At 41.2% G+C, this 22,274-nt stretch overlaps 2 protein-coding genes across 10 annotated transcripts in view; both read right to left on the bottom strand.

Moving 5' to 3' along the window:
- The window catches only part of wu:fj29h11 (uncharacterized), a 44,136-nt gene extending 39,046 nt beyond the window's left edge, over window positions 1–5,090 (bottom strand). Inside the window, exons 1-5 of one of the 8 annotated variants that reach the window (XM_064323007.1) lie at window positions 5,072–5,090; window positions 3,660–3,752; window positions 3,239–3,325; window positions 2,797–3,124; window positions 1,932–2,237 (exon numbers count right to left, since the gene is read on the bottom strand). In XM_064323007.1, the coding sequence (XP_064179077.1) occupies window positions 1,932–2,237; window positions 2,797–3,115 (625 nt within the window). In that variant the 5' untranslated portion in view covers window positions 3,116–3,124; window positions 3,239–3,325; window positions 3,660–3,752; window positions 5,072–5,090. Of the gene's footprint in view, window positions 1–566; window positions 790–1,931; window positions 2,238–2,796; window positions 3,125–3,238; window positions 3,326–3,659; window positions 3,753–4,113; window positions 4,256–4,370; window positions 4,665–4,685; window positions 4,816–5,071 lie in introns of those variants that run through there. The other 7 variants (XM_064323003.1, XM_064323002.1, XM_064323006.1 and 4 more) reach the window with 7 other exon arrangements.
- Window positions 5,091–7,995: 2,905 nt separating this feature from the next.
- The window catches only part of radil2b (Ras association and DIL domains 2b), a 33,066-nt gene continuing 18,787 nt past the window's right edge, over window positions 7,996–22,274 (bottom strand). The window contains exons 9-16 of one of the 2 annotated variants that reach the window (XM_064323001.1): window positions 20,215–20,434; window positions 19,462–19,634; window positions 14,587–14,731; window positions 13,053–13,222; window positions 12,312–12,741; window positions 10,931–11,058; window positions 9,582–9,721; window positions 7,996–9,423 (exon numbers count right to left, since the gene is read on the bottom strand). In XM_064323001.1, the coding sequence (XP_064179071.1) occupies window positions 9,336–9,423; window positions 9,582–9,721; window positions 10,931–11,058; window positions 12,312–12,741; window positions 13,053–13,222; window positions 14,587–14,731; window positions 19,462–19,634; window positions 20,215–20,434 (1,494 nt within the window). In that variant the 3' untranslated portion in view covers window positions 7,996–9,335. Of the gene's footprint in view, window positions 9,424–9,581; window positions 9,722–10,930; window positions 11,059–12,311; window positions 12,757–13,052; window positions 13,223–14,586; window positions 14,732–19,461; window positions 19,635–20,214; window positions 20,435–22,274 lie in introns of both variants that reach the window. The other variant, XM_064323000.1, reaches the window with a different exon arrangement.

Raw genomic sequence — 22,274 nt, 5'->3', positions numbered from 1 at the left:
AACAATAAAACAAAATTTTGATTGGAGGTACCTGTGATACCTCCCCTTAAAAGTAACACACACATACACACATTACTAAGCAATACATTACTGATCTAATCCAAACTTAATGACAAGTCCAAAATCAATTAACTTATGTAGGCTATAATTCAATATTGTAATGAATTAGTAAGTATAGTTATGTTCAAGCCAACAATCAAATTACGCAGAAAGACATATCTTTGAAAACAGAAACACAACCACACCCACATCACCCAACAAATCACAACACAAATATTTAAGTGATCAGCTAACTATCATATAACCACGAGTCCAAAAGTCCCAGGGAGACACAGAGTTTTCTGGCTTTTGTTGTCAGTGAACATTTAAGTAATAAGGTAAAGCAGTTGATCAAGCAGTTAACTCCAGGACCAGTGTTAGGACACCTTTGATTAAAACAAACACTAAAAATTTAAGTAAAAAGCCGCAGCCATTAAAAACCATGATTGTTATATATTAATAACTACATCTACGCAACAATGACCCTTAAAATAAAATTTGAAAGCTAACTTCAGCACTTGACTTACCAAGACTGATATCCTTCAATAATAACGCCATGTCTTGAATGTCTGATGACTGTCTCTGGCAAAAGCTATATTGTTTCAGTGAGAGAGGATGGTTCCTGCACTATTTATACCTCAGCACTGGGACAAAGTCTGTTTCTCAGTCAGCCACCCCTGACTGAATGAAAAGTGAAACTAATGAAAGCCATGGCTCTCCTTTTCCCCAAAAAAGCAAGTGCCAGCACAGTCATTCAGTAAGACCTACATGTTGCCAGTAAAATGTAAAAAATAATAATAATAATAACAATAATAATAAAACTTTTGCTTGTATAACACAGTGTTTACATTTTCAGTATAAGATTTATTCAGGCATAATACGTGAACAGTAAGCAATTGGCATCGTGGTGCACGGATTTCCATATATCATGTTCATGTTTTTAAAATAATATTATTCTAGTCAAGACACTGTCAAAGGGCAGAGACCTTTAAAATACAAATTGTGATCACATATTAAGCAATCTGTAACTCAACTGCTATTGTATGAGTGCCTACTACTAGTTCACAATGAGTTTCTGAAGAAATGAAACCGAAACTCAGAGAACTGAGGCCGATATTGTAAGCGAGGGCCCTTAGGTATCGCTTTCCCGGTTTGGCCTTCGCTGTTGCCAAGGCAGCTCTGTGACTCATCACCATGAGAGAACATTGTTGCGTAACAGCACTGCCTAGCAACAGCAGGAGGACTGCTCGCTGCAGCGGAAGATACGTTTCCTGGTATGCCACGCCTGGGAAGTGCAACGTAACAGATACTGCTACTGCCTGATTTAGATAAATAGAAAAGTATAATGAGCAATATAGAGGATATGGTGGTACTAACCCATTTCTTAAATATTTATCTCCATACCAACCCCAAATAAATTGATAATTAATGGAAAGCACCTTTTAATATTAAGTATGTCACTACTAAACACAGGGTCTGAAACAGCATGTCCACTCTGTAAAGGACATTCACTTATTTTGCTTGGTTATTGATTAATGTATCATATAACGATTACAAAATGTGATTTTGACTGCACATCCATGCACCCATGTTTAATGTAGCACAAGTGGCTCCATGCATCTTCAGCACAAACCACACCACAACAAAATATCCAAAATGTATAATAACCAAATTGCTTTTAAATCAAGCAGCCCTTTACAACGCATTAATTCGAAGTTCAGCCTGCAATTAATTGTTCTTGATTACTGTACATGAATATGTCTCACCCCCAAAAATGAGGGCAAAAATATATTGCACACATCATGAAAAAAAAATCACATTTTTGACTTAAGTTAGCACAAAAATAATGCACAGATTATTAAATGAGTACAAGGGAAATGAGATTAAATTACCCATCTTCTTTGGAGAAGGACTGCAGCCTGGCCCACTAGCAGTCGGACCGTTATCAGTCAGATGCTGGCTGCAGTTCCTCTGGCTTGCCTCCTTCAGCACATTCTTGTTGTTCACATGCTCCATGCATACCTGGTCCCCCAACAGCACTAGTAGCTCCTGCAGACCTCCCAGGCCATAGTGGGAGAGGGTTAATTTCCGTCCATACAGTTTCCTGTACTTGCTGCACAACTTGGGCAGTTCCACACCACCTGGAGTACAGCGCAGCAAGTACAGAATCTCCACTTGCAGCTGCTGCAGCACAGCTTCTGTTGAGGCAAAACAAGAGCAATGTGTTGTTCAGTTTGAACATTTCTTATGCCAGTTCACTATTATTTTCCATGCTTGGATTACACTAGCAGTGCCTGACTGAGGTCAAATAAGCAGCACAGGCAGAGATATGACTGTCATTTGAACCAGCTCCTCTATCACTCAGTTATGTCACACAAACTTATAAAAGCTAAAGTGGACTCTATAAATTTAGACACTCAGCAGAACTTCAATTTCCTTGGCCATCCATTTACTTCACGAGAACACCAACTAAAAAAGAAACTGATGCTTATAGGGTACTAGTGATGAAATATGTACACTCCGCAAGCGTTTGGATTTCAGCCAAGTGTAGCTGCACCTTAATCATATGGAAGAGGACCTAATTTACTCTAACTGAGAAGAATTTAGAAAAACAAATTCCAGGACGCTTCATGGTTTCTCAAAGGCAAACCAGACCACTTGGACTAAAATGGCGATGAAATACTGCATTGTTTATATTGTATATAAATATTTAATATTAAATAATAATATTGTATTAGCCTATTCTTCAGATCTTACCTTTATTACAATCTTTTGTCGGGACTACTGGAGGAGCCTCAACAGGCACCTGAGCTGGATGATACCGATGAGGGGAAGGTTGTGCTGAATCACAGTGGGGTGGGTGAAACTGGGCAGGCCTAACTGCCACGCCTGCTTGGGTGCACTCCAAAGTGAGGTCATCAGCCATAGCTTCCAGAAATCCCTCCAGGAACCCATCAGGGCCTAGGTCCAGTGGTTTCTTATACATTGCCCTATAAAGCAGTGGTATTTTCAGTAATGGAAGTCCCTGTGGGTAATGCTGGCACAGGTTCAAAATGTCCTCCCTGAGCTTGTCCATGGATGGGTGCTGGTTTGAAAAGGAGAGAAAAAGAGTTGCTGATTTTCAACCATTTTATGCATTGAAAAAACATCATGTTACACTCAAATATCACCCAGTGCATCAACAATCTGCCTGCAATACCTGATCTCTTGGAGTGTTGTCAGAATTCTTATTTGGTCCAAAGAGTGGCCCGCTGGCCCAATATTGAATTGATCCCCATTCTGGTTTCTAAGCAAAAATGTATAAGATAATTAAGGGACTGTAAATATACATATTGATACCTAATTAATATATGGATTTCATGCAACCATTATATGACGCAGTTTACTTCAGCTACTACATATGATCAACTGATATTGAACATTTTCCCGGAGTGGTATATGTTCAACCAATGTGCACACACTAACTAAAAATGTGAAATAAGAGATTTTCCTTGATAATAAGACCTAGTACATATAGCAACGTAAAATCGCTGGTTCGGGATAAATGATTTCCTATGCTTTTAAAGTTCGCAACAAATTAAATTTTAGCACCTGACTCTAAATTGTCTCAGCAAAATTACCTGAATTCCAGAGTCCTGCGCTCACAGCCAATCAGTGGCTTCACGAAGAATGTCGGGAGATTGCATGCCACCAATTGTCTGTGTGTACAGGATCTATAAAAGAAGCAAAGAAAAACGAGTGCTACTTGTTATACACCCTGGTATTTCAGATTCATTCTGTAGCTACCTAATTCCCTTGCAGTCTCGATCTCTCTTATTTTAACTTGGTTTTGCCACGTTACCGAGCTAGCTAACTACCGGTTTAATGTTGCATTTATCTAGCAACTCGTCACCTGCAGTATAATATGATCCGCAGATCATCGAATTTTGTGGCTAACTGGAATGTTAGCTAACATTAACATCAATTCATCTGATCTGATTGATTGTGCAATGGACCTGCACAAACGCATAAGACTGACCTAAGAATGAGCGACATGACTGCAAAATAAGTGATTATTTTTCGAAATTAACTCGCCTTAAACAGCAAGACTGTAGAAACAAGACATTATATGATGTTCGCTAGCCAAGAGTGCTGAACCGTCATTGCCAAGTAAAGCATTCGCGACAAAATAAATGGTTTGTGTCTAGCTAGCAAGTTAGCAGCCGTCGCAGCTGATAATTTTCTATCGATATCCAGGGCTAGTTCTTCCTGACGTTAGTGCTAGGATGACTTTGGTTATGCCAACGCCAAGGCATGATCATGTGCATTTGCTGACTAGCTAGCTAACTTACCAAGTTGTAAACCCAGGTTTGCAAGCAGGCTAACAACAGTTGGCTCACTGTAGCCAGCTAGTTTGTTGTCAGCGTCGCTAGCTAGTCTAGCGAGATTAAGCTGTTGATTTATTGGAAGGCTGCAGACGTAACTAGGCTAAGTCGCTTTATATAAAATATACGTGTAACACGATTCTTAGAAGTAATTTCGCACTGTTTATCTAGACTGCTCACTAGTTGTGTTGGCTAGCTACAGCCTACACCTCCTAGGTACGACTAGATTGGATCATGGTCCTTTCGCATCAACAATGAAACGACCGCAAGTGTGCTACTAACCATCTCAACGCTTGTTTCAATCCAGTCAGCTAGCTAGCTAAATTAGCAAGCGTAGCTAGGTAACTGCACTGCATATAATACGTGGATCTACTTTGAGGCTCAAAGCACATGCGCATTAGCTATTTGTTATATTTTAGCCGTAATGACCGAAAATATGTGAATCCGTTCACAATAGCCTGCAGCATTATTATTCCGCAGACCTTCAGCCTATTACGTTATCACCCGAGGTTTTATTTCGATGGACATTGTAAATCTATATATATATATATATATATATATATATATATAGATTTACAAATAAACGACCTAATGCATTGCGTGGCTGCATGTGCGTTTGGTGTCGGATGTCTAGCGAAAAAGAGTTTTGGGGAGAAAACTTCACTCACGTGCGTAGCAGTACGCAAAATATGCCGCTTGGCCTGGTTGGATCAGTTTCACGATCAAGAGCAGGGTATAGGTCCCGTTGTCTTAATGGATCCATCACATCACACAAAGGATGTGAATTCGACCCTGGTGCTACTAGGGTTATATTTTAAGTGCTTTTATTGAAGAGATTTTGTCTTGAAACTGTAATCTGTTTTCAACTGACCGACCATTTGCACATTATATAGACGTTATATATAGCTGCTAGATGACCGAATGGAGGGATGACCGGGAATGACGCGCTCACAATCACGCAATTCCTAGGCTAATTGTAAGCCTACAGCCTACTTTTTGGCTGGACCTTAACAGCGCGTCAGGCCTATGAACGCGAATGTCTGTGAGTGAAGTTACACCGCGCATCTCTGTGACCGAGTGACTGACTGATGAAGTTACACCATTGGTCGGGCGGTTCGGTCTAGGTTTTGAACTGGTCTTGTTTCAGACTCTTTAAAACGGGTTTGTAAGTCCGTCGTAAATCTTAGTAATAGTAGCTTTCTGTTTAGCGATGAATCATTGCAATTTATAATTTATATTTGTTGTGAATTTAAAAAATCAAGTAGACCAATTTGTAGCCTACAGTACAACTTATTAAATTTGAAAAACAGCTTCCCCCTAATACTGAATTAATATCTCTTAATAGTTGGAATAGTTTTTTTTTTTTTTTTTTTTTGTAGCTATTGGTGTCACAACTTGTTGGCCTACGACCTGTTACTCAAATCCAGGTCCTCATGGGTAGACAATGGGCAATCAGTAATTGGTTAGTTAATTACCTGAGAGAAAACAAAACCAGGGACAGGTTTGAGTATCCATGATGTACAGCAGAATTGAGCAACAAGAGCTGTATCTGTTTTCTGATTTTGATGCCAACTTCTGGCCTTAATTACGCAGTTAGCCTAATATTTAAGCCAGTAGACATTTCTTGACAAGTGCATGAATGACAGCCAAACACTGTTCTTCTGTCCCTTAGTAAACAGTTTATCTGTCATCTAATCTAGTGTTTCTCAACCCTGGTCCTGGGAGACCCACTGCCCTTTCACATTACATTACATTACAGGCATTTAGCAGACGCTCTTATCCAGAGCGACTTACACAACTTTTACATAGCATTTTACATTGTATCCATTTACACAGCTGGATATATACTGAAGCAATTTCGGTTAAGTACCTTGCTCAAGGGTACAACGGAAGTGTCCTACCCGGGAATCGAACCTGCGACCTTTCGGCTACAAGCCCAGTTCCTTACCCACTGTGCTACACTCCGCCCTGCATGTTTTAGATGTCTCCGTGCTCTAACACACCTGATTCAAATGAATGGGTCATTATCAGACTTCTGCAGAGCTTGATGACGACCCATTCATTTGAATCAGGTGTGTTGGAGCAGGGAAACATCTAAAACATGCAGGGCAGTGGATCCCCAGGACCAGGGTTGAGAAACACTGATCTAATCAACAAGTGAACTAGTGTTGGTATATACAGGTTACAGCCAGTTAGCTCATTTAGCCAGGCTAATTGGTGGAAACAAAAATCTGAATATACTGGGCCTGCAGGACCAGAATTACCACCTGATATACAAATGAGATGCTTATGAAACATACGACTATGCGGATGGATAACATAGCATCATCAACAGCAACAAGATGTGCATTATGATCTTGAGAAGTGAGATGGACAGGGACCCAGTGTGGTACCAGCTATCCAGAAACACAGCACAAACATACAGTCCTTTAAATATATTTGACTTAATGAAACTTTATTTATCTAGATTCAGTTTTTCTGTTTTATATAATTTGTCTTTTGCACATCATCTGTCCTCTGTAAGTCAACTACACAACCGTTTTGGATTTAAAGAGACAGCAATGGTTCCTGGATGGGTGATCTTCAGTGGGAAAGCCCATTCCCAGGGGAGCTTGTTGCTGAGCTTGTCTTAGTAGATGGTATTTCCTGTGTCTGCAGGATGAGTGTGGCATCTATTACCTGTGACTGCCCTGTCTGGCTGTCTAGCCCTGCAGGCTTTAAGATTTCCAGAGTGACAGGTAATCCTACAATATTAACAGCTAGGCTCAACTGCCTCCATTTGCCAAGTAATTTACCGAAGGCTCAATTGAATGCTCAGATGCATGATTCACAGAACTAAGAAGCACAGTAAAGTACACCCAGTTCACACTGAGTATAAGGAATCAACCTTATCACACTGTTCTGTGTGTTTGGTAACACCTATGCTTGACAGAAATAACATGTTTGATAATGTCCTACTCTAGAGCAGTCCTAGAAGAGATGACAGAATATCTGGTGTGACAGAGGGGAGAACAGTCAGGTTCAGCCCACGAGTCCTGGAGCTCCTCCGTTGCTGCAATAATAGCGTGAAAAAAAACCCTATACATTTCCATTATCCCTCAGTCTTGGGAATCAGTATTTAATTGCATGCAAAGACTAAAATTTTATGATGTATACTGAAATATCCTATTTTGAATGCAAGGTCATCACTTTACACACATCATGGACGATGACAATACCTCAGGAGGTAGAGTGGTCAGGGAGTTGCCATTTCAATCCCCAGCCCTCTGGGGGAAAAGTGTCGTTGAGCAAGACACCTACCCTAACTGCTCCTGATGAGCTGGTTGGTGACTTTCAGGCTGCCTTTTATGATTGTGTAAGAGTGTGTGAATGGCGAATGAGAGGCATTAATTGTAAAGTGCTTTGGGTAGCCATAGCTGCTGGAAAACCATTACATTGCCACAATGTAATTGAAGACAGGGCTTATTTACCATGGCAATGACAACCTGCAGAACAAGCCTTCTGCATCAATGGGACTAAATACATGCACTTCACCAGTGTTAGCATGAAGAGAAAAAAGCACCTGCTGGAAAAAGCCACATTTGTTAAAGAATAAATATTAAAACATCAATTTTATTGCAGAGGATTATTATTCAGGTTATCATGTTCTTCTGTTAACTTCAAAAAGGAAATGCTTTTATGACATACATAATTCTGATACACATACAAATATAACCGTGACAAAAATCACATTTTCCTTCATTTAAATTGATTATATAACACTGTTTTACTGGTAACAACAGAGAGCCATGTTTCTATGCATAAAACCTGGCTTTGGGTTTGATTAAATCAGTAAGGTTGAAAGAATTGTGGAAATGGGGAAATATACAGCATGGATTTAGTACACTGTTTTTATATGACAGAAGACTCTCCAAGTCAATGTAAGTATGAAATATTGTAAAGGTCTTACTCAAACCTTAATGGTAATTTCATAATATTCTGCTCCAATACACTGATATAAATTCCTAATGCACCCTCCCTATTAAATAAGGATAGACAATATATTTGATATTGTTTACACAGTAAAGATAATGCATGTTGTATATACTTGCATATTGTAGTTATGTTAAACAATGTTTTAAAAAGTAGGCTGTGCAGTCCAGGCTGACATACCAAATTTGCAAGACCTTGGCAACTGGTAGACCAAAGCACTGAGGAGGCTCTTAGGCCGATTCAGATTATTTCCCATTCCTCTCCTGAAAAAATCAGACAAAATCTGAAGTGGTAGAAATAGCAGCATAAAATAGAAGATGTAGGGGCATTTCTTAAGCCGTTTCTTGATGCTGGAGCAAACGTGGATTGTTTTCGGGTTCAGTTTCTTTCGATTGTAGGGAATGTACAGTAAGCAGAGTGAGTCAGGCACCATCGGCTCCAGGTGAGTGTTGGCGGCATTGCTGTAGTCATATAGTAGGCATATATGTACGGTTGAATCTTTAATCATAACTAATGTCTTATAATAATTACCAGTGATAATCCATATAAATCAAATTGGCACACAACTTTTTGGCAGCCACAGGCATATCAAAAGTTTTTTTTGAAAACTGCAAAATGCTAATGCAGAATGCTGATCATCAGAGAAAACATGCCAGAGTGCCTTTAGAACTGTACCTCAGAGGTCACTGGCTCCGAGTAGAACAGAAAACGGCAGCAACACAAAAAGTGTCCACCTCGTCCTTTTTTTATCTTAAGGTTCAAAATTGTTGAAACAATATGGGCACGTCCTCTACTTTCAGGTCTTATGCCACAGAAGTGCTTCAATGAGTTGCAACAGTCTTGGCAAATCACCAAGTATCATATATGCCAAGTTCATGTGGTGCCATGCACCGCCCCTCCTGCACTTGCTGGTTCTGAGCAGGCAGCTGCAGTTCAGACTCGCTGCCGTTCACTCAGGATTTATGTAAATGAGCTCCTGCCAGTCGATTCTGATTTAGCCACCAACAACCGAAGACTGCCCCCTGAAGTCTGGATGAGCTCCCTACCACTGTGAGAGAGGGAGGGAGAGGGAGAGAGGCTCTGTGAATGACACAGACACATTTCAGCAAATTTCAAAGAAAGAAGTGACAGGATATGTCATAAATGTCTCATCAGAAAATATGGGTCCAGAGAGAAACAGACCCCCAGCAGGTCGACTGAACTCACGTGTAGTAGTCCATCCCCACCAGGCTAACACCGTTCACAGCCAAAATCCGGTCCCCCAGGCTCAGCTTCTGGCACAAGGCAGCAGGCGAGTCCGGCACCACTGACTTTATGTAAATCCCGCTCATTTTCAGCGGCGTTTTCTAGTCATTAGGAAAAGACAGAAGTAAACTCAGTGCGTAGCATTCTTGTGTGTTCATCTTTCATAATCTTTACTGAAAAAATTTGGAAGCGATGTGAACATTTACTGTCATAACTGAAAGGGACATGAAAAGCTTGCTTCTATTTTCCACCTGCAGGGGGTGCTGTCACATAACTGATATATTGAGTAAAGGAGGGAGAAGCACTATGAGTAATACCCCTCAAGGAGGAATACAATAGAATACAACAAAAAAATTGGGTACATTATCAGCCTTGTAACCCCTGAACCAAATGCATGAATGTGAACCCACACACTGATAACTACGGTAAAGATAATTTCTGAAAGCACTCTTTGAGGATTTTAGAATTTCAGAGAACTTGTTCTTACTTTCAGGGAAATGTGTTCTTAGCCCTGATGTGGCCAGCATCTCAAATTACCCCCCAAAAAAACCTTAAACTCCCTGGCTTAAAAAGGCACCATTAGAGGGGATTCTGATAAACATCCACAGATCAGGAGATCAGAGGATCTGCAATAGATGTGGGTTATTACTAACTTCAAAAAGGATAACAGAGGCAAACACACAAAAATCTAGCTTGTGTTGTGCATAGATGAGTAAGAACAGCTAGTGTGAGTAGAGTGCTAGTAGAGTGTTACAAAAAGTAGGGGGCCGAGAAGGTAAAGGGAAGGTCACGTCATTAAGGCATTCCTCACACATCCTGAATGAGTGTGCAGTATATTCTCTCTCTGTCCTGCTCTCGGAAACTTGAACATTCTCTACGGGGAGGGGTCAAGAAAGGTCAGTCAAAGTAATCAGTTTTCTAGGATTTCTTGTGTACTTTTTGTCCAAAAATATAGTTAGATTTCAATCAGTTTTTACATTGCACTGTATAACTAAGGTTCTTGTGGATCCTGGCACCATCAGAGCAACAGTTGGGTTCTAGTCTTAATGCACAGAGCCAAAGCATTTGACAGATAATGCTGTTATGGAATTTGGGAGGGTTGAGCAGATGTAATGACCTAGAGCTTTGCTTATGCTTGTGATTTAGATATCTTATTACTACCACGTGTTGGTCTTTTTATTGCCTTTTTATTTTTTGTCATGGAATCCTTCTACAGAATAGCACTTCATTGTATAACAAGTGCTATACAATGAAACATTTTTTTAAACAAATAAGCTATGCAAATAAATACTCCTTCACTATTCACTGACCATTCCATCCACCAGGGCCATCCCTAGTCCATGGGGTCCCCTCTGCAGCTCCACAGCAAACACCTCTTCCTCCTCCTCTTCCTCACTCCCATTCCTCTCCTCAATGGATTCTGGTGGCAAACTCTCACCTTAGGGTACAAACAATTACATCTGTAGTTTTGGTCACATGTCCAATCGGTGCACTAAGCATTGCAGTTTTAAGGAGTATTTCAAGGATAAGATATCCCTGGTGACCTGCTCTTCCATTAAATTGCTCTTAAATTTTCTATAATAGCATGGCTCTCTTAAACCAGAATTAGTTTTCACACTGAAAAGTAAGCACGGTAAGTTCTCCCAAACTTTTCACATTATGAGGGACCCATAACACATGAACATCACCTTAAATTATTATCAAATAAACTTTAAAGTGTGGTATCCACAACAATACCCTGGATGGCTAAGGTAACACTTCAAATAAAGTGACATAAAATTGTGTCATAGGATTTTGTGACACAATACACATGACAGTGTCATCATACTAGTAAATACAGAATTATCAAGTAATTATGCCTGATTCTTATTTTTAAGAAACATATCTGAAAAATCTATCAAATGAAAAGTAGCTTTCAAATGTAAATTACAAAATTTCATTGGTGATTGTAAAACTGTAAATGGAAGGATCACAAGGTCAGCCCAAACTAAGGCATAGAAGACATTAAAAAACTACCCTGAGGTCTTATTTATAAAGTATCCATTTAATGCTTTTTAGCCAAATAAATGTATTAGCCTAACCACTGCAAGTTTGTCGGAGTGAAACAAGGCTTGTTTACATGAGTGTCTATGGCATGGTGAGTGGCTTGGTGAAGAGGTGTGAGAACAGCACTCATTGTGGTAAAGCCATATAAGTGGGTTGTGAACTTCTTTCTTTACATCCTTCTGAATTTCAAACAGTATAGATAAAGCAGAGCACACAAAAAGTAAAACATCCAATATAACAACCTTAAGACCAGAATCCACTGACATAAAGTGGGTCCTTTTGAACTTGGAAAAGGCCTGAAAGAAAAGCTTTAAATGCATCCTGTAGTAAATATTTGTGTTTGAAACAAAAGAGTAAAAGATGAGAGTTAAAGAGGACTCCTCCTCTGTCTTTTGAAGCAGTCCGTCTCTACATTGAACAACCAAAAAAACAGACAAAACAAAATGGCCAAGTTCAGCCTGTTATTCCCACAGTTAACTAATTTCTAACTGGTTCTAGACAATTCGGTGAATATCTCCAAAAATAAGAGGGACAGAGGCAGTACATAAGCCTGTACTTAACAATGTGTGCTCACGTTTTGCTCAACTCCAGTCCATAAAAGAAGCCATGTAAACATTGTAATTACAGTAAGAGCTCTCCTGTTACCTTTGCCCTCACATCCCGCAGAGTTCTGGCTGACAGTCAAGGCGTGCCGGACAGCGCCCTCCTGTGCGTCAACTTCCAGCTCAGCCTGCTCCTGGCCTTGGGGTGTGTTGGGCGGAGTCAGCAGGCAGGAAGGGTCCAGGGCCAGCCGTTTGTGGCAGCTGAGGCCTGGCTCTCCTGCCAGGGAGCTCTGAAGCTCCAGGTTCTTCAGCTTTTGGGTGAGAACCGCCTTGCAGGTGCTGAGGTCACCGCCACTGGTGCCGCATGACATTCTGACATGAGAGGGTGGGACCGCAGTCGCCCCTCGCGACGCTGACTCTTCTTCCTCTCCTGGGGCAATTGCCACATCAGTGACCTTGGGTTCCATGGCAGCCTCTGAACTCCGCCGCCCAACAAAGGGAGGAAAGACCTCTGACGCGGTTTCCTCCTCTGCCTTGGAGTGACAATTCTGAATAAGTACAGAAACCACATCACTTTGCATGTCTTTCGATTATTCATTTTCTTAACAGGGCAACATACATAGGGTACCCTTATACACAACATATTGTCTATTTACACAGCTGGATAAACATATAATAGTGGCTCTGAGCCCATATATACACATGCTGCATTAGAGCAATTAATAAATAAAAAGACTGTGTGATGCATTTTCTGTGCATGAAAGCACTTCCCACAGTGCTGGATTTCAGTGGACTGAAGACCCGATTACAGAAACGTGAGCCTCAGGGTCAGAGAGGCTATTACCTGAATCACAGGGCTGGCAACCGGCTCTTCCAAACCCAGGAGAAATTCCTGGAGTCGGCCCAGCTGGGCACAGAGACTTGCATCCTTGACGGGCCTCCCCAGCTCGAGATGGAAGTTTTTGCTGGGCAGGATGAGGGGAGGATGGTTGTCGAAACTTTCCAGGATATCAGCTGTGGAAATCAAGGATGTCATGAGAACAAGAAGCAGACTCTGGAAGAACCGAAGTTTGGCTCACAGAAAATCAGAGACAGAAGATTGCCAGGACTTCATTCTGTGAGAGAGGAGTAATTCCTGTGTACTGTTCTTACCATAACATCCAAGCTACTGATAATTTGTGAAACAAATGTGATAACAAAACAAAAATGATGTGACTGAAGTGACATATGAGTTGGGAGCCTTACCCTCTCATTGAGGCAATGTGGCCATGCCAGAGCCTTAGCCAGCTTTGCCCTGTTCCAACCCCACCCTTATGCCCATTTCCCACTGTTTCCACTATGTGGGAACCAGGCCCACTTTTCCATTGGAAGCTCCACCCAGTTTTCCACTAGACTGTTTGCCCAACCAAGAGAGAAACAATCACAAAACTGACCTCAGAACCAGTAACCTACTTTATGGTTCTAAATGCAGGGAGGACTGTGTGTGTCAGAGACCACTTTACATGCACATATTCATATTCTGAAAAGCGATCCTTATTTTGATTATGGCCATATTCAGATTATGCCGTTTAAATGCATAATGAAAAGAATAAACCAATCTTTCCCCACATACAAGGTTATCTGAATATTTCATTTACATTCTCCATTCAGCACTAAACAGCATCCTAACCTGGTCAAAATTCCTGCTAAGACAAGCTGGGATTCTAAGCTTGTTTTTGGCTGGTTAAGCTGGTTGAGTAAATTGGTGGCCAAAGTGATGGGCCGAGCAACTTTAGGCTGGTCAGCTGGTGAACACCTGATCAGCCAGCTAAATCCAGCTACAAGTGTTGAAAATGCAGCTTAAGCCAGCGTTACCAGTTTAGACTGGGTTAAGCTAGAATTTTCAGCAGAATAGTAATTATTCCACATGCATAAAGCAATTAAAATTCAGTGGGTGTGACCCATTGGTATTGTTTTGTCTTAAAATGAGGACATTCGCTGGCTGAATTCAACACCCAAAACACCTCACAAATGAGTGTGTGAGTGAATGGTACAGTATGTGTTCCCTGCGATAGATTGGCAGTCTGCCCAGGGTGTATTCCTGCCTCTCGCCCAATGAATGCTGGGATAGGCTCCACCACCCCCCACGACCCTGCCCAGGATAAGCGTGTATAGATAATGGATGGATGAATGGATTATTGATGGCATATGCAACCTATGTTATTCCGATTCCACACATTTGGAATAAGGACATAACCAGGTTTTGACATGGGTTGTGCCGTAACTGGAATAGTTGAGTAGCCTATCTGGGGTAAGATCAGTCTAATGATATGCATGTAAATGTGGTCAGTGGGCCTGAGAAAGAGACAGACCAAAGAACTGAACACTCCAACACTCACAAGTGCTCAAGGCCGCACTGGCCTCCTCTGGTGTGGGGCTCCAGCTGGCAGGACAGGCCCTTCCTGGGTTGTATTCGCGCAGCATGTGGTGCAGCTGAGCGGGGTTCAGATGCACAAACTCATCCCTCAGAGAGCGCCAGGAGGCCTGCAGGGACACACAAACGCATTGTCCAATGAGGATGCTTAACTAAACCAGCTGGAGAGAAATAAATCTCAGGAGGCTGGAAACAGTTCAGTTGATATCGTATTTTTCCAATTTGAAATTTTTTCTATTCCAAATGTCGTAATGTACTACAAAACAATTGTGTGTTCAATCAGACAAGTCATTGCATGTTAAGGCTGAGGAGTGGTGCGGAGTGGGAATGGTGCCAACTGGCTTAACTGTCAAAGTTAATAACCTTTTGGATTTTCACACACAAGATCAAACATACTCTTGGTATTTTAAGAATGAAAAAGAAGCCCTGTGGTGTACTGGTTTCTCCAGTGTGTACTGAGCAAAGGTGATGACTGTATCATCACCAAAGATCACACAGGGACTGATTGCTATGGGGCTGATTAAACTGCAACCTCAGGACTGTTCAGACTGTTTCCTGTAAGGTATCATCCAGTCATGCTAAATACACTGAGCAAAGGGGTGTGTGTCACCACCACAACACATTGGAGACTGATCACTTCCGAGCAATGCAGAAAAAAACTGGTGCTTGCATGAATATTCCCTTTTAGGCCACATAATCTTTGACTTTGTCACTAACAACCAATGAGATTGTTCACTTGACCCCTGACCCCGTATCCACCCCCTCCCCCATATTCTCATCCATCAACCACAACCCTGTCAGTACTGCCTACCCCTGCCCCACCCTTACACTGGCAAACTCCTCAAGACTCCTAATTTAGCCATCTTGACTGTAACTAAATCAGTTCTCATATGGCAGAGACTGCACTAATGCATCTGATAGATGGTCTGTTCTCTTTAAGACAAACATCCCATTTGGCATACCAGTTTGTATTCCAATTCCAAGTCCCTCACAAATCCTTGACTATGAACATTTTTTAAAACATGTTCAGTACTTGTACATACATTGTGCCATTAAACATGAAATATCCTGATCTATTTAGTCCACTCTAACTATATTAACATTTCAAAGTTCCAGGCCAAAATACATGTGCAGGCCACAGCCAACCATATAAAGTAAAGAGTGCTTTTCCTCTATAGTATCATTTTGACTAACATTATTTCACTTGTGCTATATTTGATCTGTCAAATCTCATGTTACATGTTACTGAATCAATCTCCTATTTTTCACTGCTGTGGCTGCAGAAGCCAGACTTTGACCCTTTTGCTCATCTCATTTAATTTGCTTCTTGAGGGATGCATTAGTCACCATGCAGAGAACTGAGTGAATACATCAGCCAAGCTTCCGGCCTGGTTACAGCTCTAACAGGCCAGGATGCCCACCACAGAGATGCTTGCACAGCAGAATGCAGCAGACTCAACAGACTGAGCCCGGGACCCAGGCAGCTGTGATTCTCAACCCTTAGTTCAAGTGACCCATTGGTGAAAAAAACAGGCGGTACAAACATACCTGTAAATTCCTATCTAGTGTTTTTTGTACACCACTTCTTTGTTTATTAATTAATGAAAAGAAGCACAGGCTATTCCAGCTATATATGCATTCATGGGTTATGATCACTGCCACAGTGTCTTTCTGTGTTCTTCCAACTGCTTAGTGACATAGGGAAGGCAGTGAGAGGACATGCACTGGATTAGAGGGTCAGCAGGGATGCAGAAAGCAAGGGCAAATTATCCCAGACCTTCTCTAAATGTCTATTCCAGGAACACTGTCAGTCTCAATGAGCTCCCCCAAGCAAAGAAAAACAAGAAAAAGCTGAGGACAAATTCCAAGTGTATTCCTGAATCTCAAGCCACATGGCATATTTGAGGGTTGTGTCCTGTGTGTGAAGTTTCATTCTGTCATGGAGTGCCCAGCCAGCACTATTCTGTGCTCAGGACCCATAGCCCGTCATTCAAAAATGAGGCTACAGTGATTATAGTAGGTAACAAGGGAAATTCCTGTTGAATTATTCTGAGATGTATTCTGTAAATCTGAAACTTATGAGCTGCTGCAAGATGCAAACATTATAGTGCCTTCTGAATTATCTCTAAATTATGTTGTAAGACATGTATCTATTTTACTGTTTTTCACATGAAAATAAAAATTGATCAAAAAGTAGGGAAACCTTACTCAGTTTACTTTTAGCACATGCAAAAGTCTTCTTACCCCAGTTCTGATGATTAGAACCATGACTGACAACAAACATATTTTGTGGTCAAAGTTTCCTTTCTAGGATGAACCACAGATAGAAATTATGGCTTTCCAGTACACACTCATCCTGAGGCTATTTCTGTTGAGAAATATTTAAGTTTAGACAGTCTGTCTGTGAAGGATTTATCAAAATGGGTCAAAATAAACAAAAAGACTTGTTACAATTACTTAATTGGGTGGTGGTATGATTCTGAGGTTGCATGTGATTCTCCAACTGGATAAATGACACAATAACATGACCACATCAGTCACAATTTTCATCCCACATAGAGAACTATGGGAGAATGTGATAGAGAGACAGACGGAAAATTAGAAATATAAAGGGTGGGACCGTGGGTGTGTCGCAGAAAAGATTCTGTTCTACAAACCACAAAATGTAACCAAATGCAAAGCAATAACATGCAAATCCAACCTCCGAGCATCAATTTTATGCAGTATGTGTCATTAACAGTCTGAAAGTTCTTTCTGTGGACGAACAAAATTCTCACAGCCATTAAAGCCCTGAGGGTAGGAGGTGGTATGTGCAGACTGTAACAAAACAAAGTGAGAGTCCCTGTACTAAAAACTGTAGTGGCCTCACAGTCAATGTGTGTATTCAGAGGGACTATATGAATACACTTAAAAATGTTAAACATTTTTTTAAAAACAAATAAGAACTAGGTTATTAAGACTTCCCAAAATGTCACAAATGACTGATAGAATAAATCATTTGCTATTTCTTTTTAAAAACAACAAACATGGCATTCAAGCAATATCTGTGAGGATCCATTTAATTGAGTCATGTAATCCTAGTGCAATGTGGGGCGATGAATCACTACGTGAGTAGCACTGTACTACCTCAATGAAGGGAACTCCTTTTATTCAGCACTGAAATAACTTTGTGTCCACTTAAATTCACCCATTGTGCTTTTTACACCCATTCCAGAGGACAATGAGTGAAAACTCCAACCCAATTCAGTGAGAACTCCAAAAAACGTCAATCTTACAGAGTACATACAGAGTCTCCTGAATGATTTCTGGATGACATCATGCATTGTCATCACTGAGGTCACACCTCTCCAAAGAACTTTCCTTTATTCACAGAGCAAGACAGACAAGGTTGTAAACTAGGCTGTATGTCAACTACTATAAGTTAATAGGTGAGCAGCGCTGGAGTCAGAGCCCTTCCAGAAGGCGAACAGCAGATTTTATTTCCACTACAATGGACATGACATCAGCCTCCTTCCCAAAAAAAGCACTCAAAGAACATTTCAAGGCTCATAAATTTTAAAAGAGCAAACTGCTTTGTGTCGTACTTTCTGACCTTTGTTTGTGTTGCGACCAGTAATCTTTATGGTTTCCTTTCTTTATTGCCCCAACTACCTCACAAATTTAACACATCGCAATTACACAGACATTTCACTCTGCACTTCCTGAAGCTCCCCCTTTTTATCAGATGAGAGGGAATGATGTGTGCAGGTAAGGATGAACTAACCTGCACTAGTTTGTCGTCTGAAGTTTACTCAGAATTTCCCAAATTGTTAAAGACCACCAATATTTCAAGGTTGCACTTGAATATAAGCCTTAGGAGTTTTCCATTTTTCAAATGGGAAAAATACATGCCCAACTGACATGGCAGTCCTCTCACTTTAACATCATATCAAGATGTGTTTTGTTTGGATGACCGCTTTCTCAGAGTTTCCTTACAATACACTGCAAGAAACAGACGACATTTTTGATGAATAATTTAAAATCAATGAATGAATCTCAGATATTTTAAAGTGGAGTTTTTAAGCTGCAGTGACCAAGATGGCAGCTTTCCCATTACTCTGAATATCCAAGAGCCATCATGACAATTTCTCAATTTGTGGTGGCTAATTTAACATCATTTCAGCTATTCACTGTGTGTCTGTACGTTTTTCTGTTATATGATTAGGGCTCTTCAGTTTAATCCTTGCCAACCACTCGCCTGTGAATTTTATAATGTGTAGATAAGCTGTGAAAACAGACACATGTTCTGCTCAGTGCAAGTGTTGTGGTTTACCACATGCCAGAGGGTTGCCAAACACAGATGTTATAGCATGAGAATGTACACTTTCAAACAGGGGTGCCCCGAGCGATTGCCTGGGGATTAGAACCTGCCAGTTTCCACTCCATAACACAAAATAAAAAATACAGAAACTTTAAAAATCGGCTATCGGAATTGGCGGATTTGGCTTTTAAAAAATCGGAAAACCAGAATCGGCTATAAAAATTCACGATCAGTGCACCCCAACTTTCAAAATATATTTTACTCCCCTTATAACCCTATGCTTTTGGTGTGGGGAGTAATAGCAAACTTGAAAGTGTGCTTGCAGACACTCTCAATGTTGAAATTTATAAAACATACCCAGTGGGTTAACACACACATTGCTTTTACAAAGCTCATCAGACAAAGGACACATGAAACAGTGCTATCTCCTGGGATGTAATGCAGCAATTAAGGGTGATGTGGACAGTCCGACATCGAGAAATGGCATGCCAAATAAATGTGGTCACGGGGAGGTTGTGCGGACTACCAAAGAGAACTTACCTGCAGTAGGTTTTCCTTGGGTGTGGCTAGCAGGTTGGCAGCTGAGGAGAGCTTTTGGAAGAAGTCTGACGCCAGATCGCCCAGTTCCACACTCTGTGTCCAGTCCATGAGAAGGTCCAGATTGGCCCGGATCTGAACCCCTCGGGACCACTGGTAAAAGCCTCCTCCAGAACCTTCACATGTAACAGCGCTATCAAAGTCACTTTACAAAAAATGCAACACGAGGCAACAGACAATATTTAAAGCATCAATGAATAGTTAAAACATCACAACAGTAAATAATCCATACAGCCAGTCCATTGCTGCTTATTAACTCAACTACATACCTGCAGGAAGCAACATACATAAAAAGCATACAGCTGGCTAAGCTCTTCAATTTGCTCATGTACAAACACAACTCACTCAAATAATGGATCACCCACAATGACATGATAGCAGAGGGCCTCAATAAACACATTCTTAAATGCTCAAATTTGAAATCTATTCAGGGGAAAAACCCCTCAATTTCCAAATATATAAAAATTCCTGTTTCCATTCAGTAATACACATATAGTCCTGGATATTTTTCTCCATCGCAGTTTTTCACTCTCATACATTCTACATCATTTATGCTGAAATAAAATATATACCACTAATTTCTAGTTTTTTACACAAGACCAAGGCATAGGCTACAAAATTCCTCAGTGTTACTGCATTAAGTGAAACAGGCCTGGCATGAGGCATTTTGACCATGAAGAGTCCCTGGGTGCTCACCTCTCTCCATGAGGGCGTTGAAGAGCGAGGCGTTGGTGAAGAAGAAAAGATAGGCGAAGAGCTGGGAGGCGATCTCTGTGTGCACCTGGAAGGAGGTGAGCAGCCGCAGCGTCTCCTTCAGGATGTCTAGGATGCTCCTGACACCCTCTGGGACCAGAAGTTGACCATTCTCTGAGAAGGGATTACTGTCCAACAGGCCTGGCAGCGCCATGTACAGGGTCTGCAGGATCATGAAGGGTAGGAGTAAGAACATTTTATATTCGTTCTTTACCATTGTTCACACACCCTGAATACATACAATGCCACCATTTACAATCAGTAACATCACTAGTTCATCATATTGACTTATACTTAACAGTAAGAACTGTTGACTGTTGCTAGTACCTGCGGAAATTCTGCATTATGTTAGCAGGAAATGCAAAGTTGCACTTGTGTGGTGCTGCTTTTACTGATAACATTCAGTTTGCTTGCTGGTTCATTTGTGAGTAAAGCACTTGGTGAGTAACGGGTTAAGAAAAATAAAGCTAAATCTGGCTTCCTCTGATAAAGAAGACGGAGTCTCCTCACTGGGGCCTGGACACTGTCCCCACATGGCAGAAGGTCAATACATCACGTGGAGTCACGGGCCAGAGATAAGATTACACTACTCATAGCACTCCATGTTCCCTGAGGATGAACCTGCCCGGAGATTCCTGAGGAAACTAACACGTCTCCCACCTACTCCAGCCATCTCATCAGCCCTCCCCTCTCACCCTCTCCATTAATTCCAGCAACACACCCCTCTTTCAGAGCCAGCTTTCTGTCAGGACACAGAAAACTGTTTGGTTTGAAAAACCTACTGGGATATCAGAAGGTATTCAAGTGAAAGGCAATGTACATGAAACAGCAACCAACTAATTCACTGTCCAACAAATGACAACCTTCCAGTGCAGAAATGCAAAGTGAAATCAGATTCCATCTACAAGACACCGCGGCATCTGACCGCAGAGACAAGGCCTGCTGAGAAAGGCCAGTGTGAAATTCCTGAAGACACAGCAGATCCAGCATAGGGTTGTCCTGGTTTGGATGGTGCTTCAGTCAAGCCCTGCTTCTCTGCTGCTCAAGGGCTCTTTATGTTGGCAGAGCCTGACAACACCAGCTTTGTCCCAGCTCTGCTAATTGTACACAGACAGCTGCACCTTTCTCAGCCAAAACTCAAACTCCTGCCAACAAAAACTCCCATGCACAAAATTCCTATGATACCCAGCCTTCCTTGTGTGGGCAGCATTTTACAAACTGCTGTTTGTTCAGCGTAATCTTTGTGTTGCAGTTTCGTTGTGATTTAATTTGCTTGTCTAATAAACTAATCGCAAAAAAATAAAATGAGCTAAAAACACCTCATCACATTCACACCAGATAATCTGAAAAGTAAACAGTAATGAATGGTAGCCTATTTTCTCAGCTTGTAAAGATTGGGTCCAGTGTAATCCACGTGTACTATAAACTTTTATAGTGCTGACAAGAAAAAGTGCTGAACCCTCTGCCTCTATGTAACAGCCTGACAGCTATGTACAAATGGTGAAAGGAAATTTGCCACATCACCTCACAGCATTTATCAAGAGTCTGGAGCCTGTACTGGGAGTCAGTACATCTTTTACAGGAACTCAAACTACCAAAACATGCTTTTGTTCTCTGAGCAATACCAGCAGCTGCTTCCTCCTCTACCAGATGTAAGTGTGAGAAATGTGCTCCGGGTAAACATTTGAGTTTTAATCTTTGTTATTTTAGGTTTACTGAGCAAGTTAACCTTATTCATGGCTCTGTTTACCTTTGATATAAATTTTCTCTACAAATCACAGCCAATTCTGACAGAGAACACTCGCTTGCACAGGCACACTGTGAAGCACTATGAGTCCCAGAGTACTGGAAAAACATGGAACCGCAAGAGTGAAAGGAAAAGAGATGACAGACATAACCTAAGACACTTGCTCCCTCTTTCTACCCTCTCTCAGTTAATGGTCTTTGAAATTAAGGACAGATTTAAGCAGGATGGTGAATTAAATCTCTGAGAGGGAGGTGAG

This window comes from Anguilla rostrata, chromosome 2, assembly GCF_018555375.3.
Source record: "Anguilla rostrata isolate EN2019 chromosome 2, ASM1855537v3, whole genome shotgun sequence".
NCBI lineage: Eukaryota > Metazoa > Chordata > Actinopteri > Anguilliformes > Anguillidae > Anguilla > Anguilla rostrata.
This window is presented reverse-complemented; position numbering and strand designations above follow the sequence as displayed.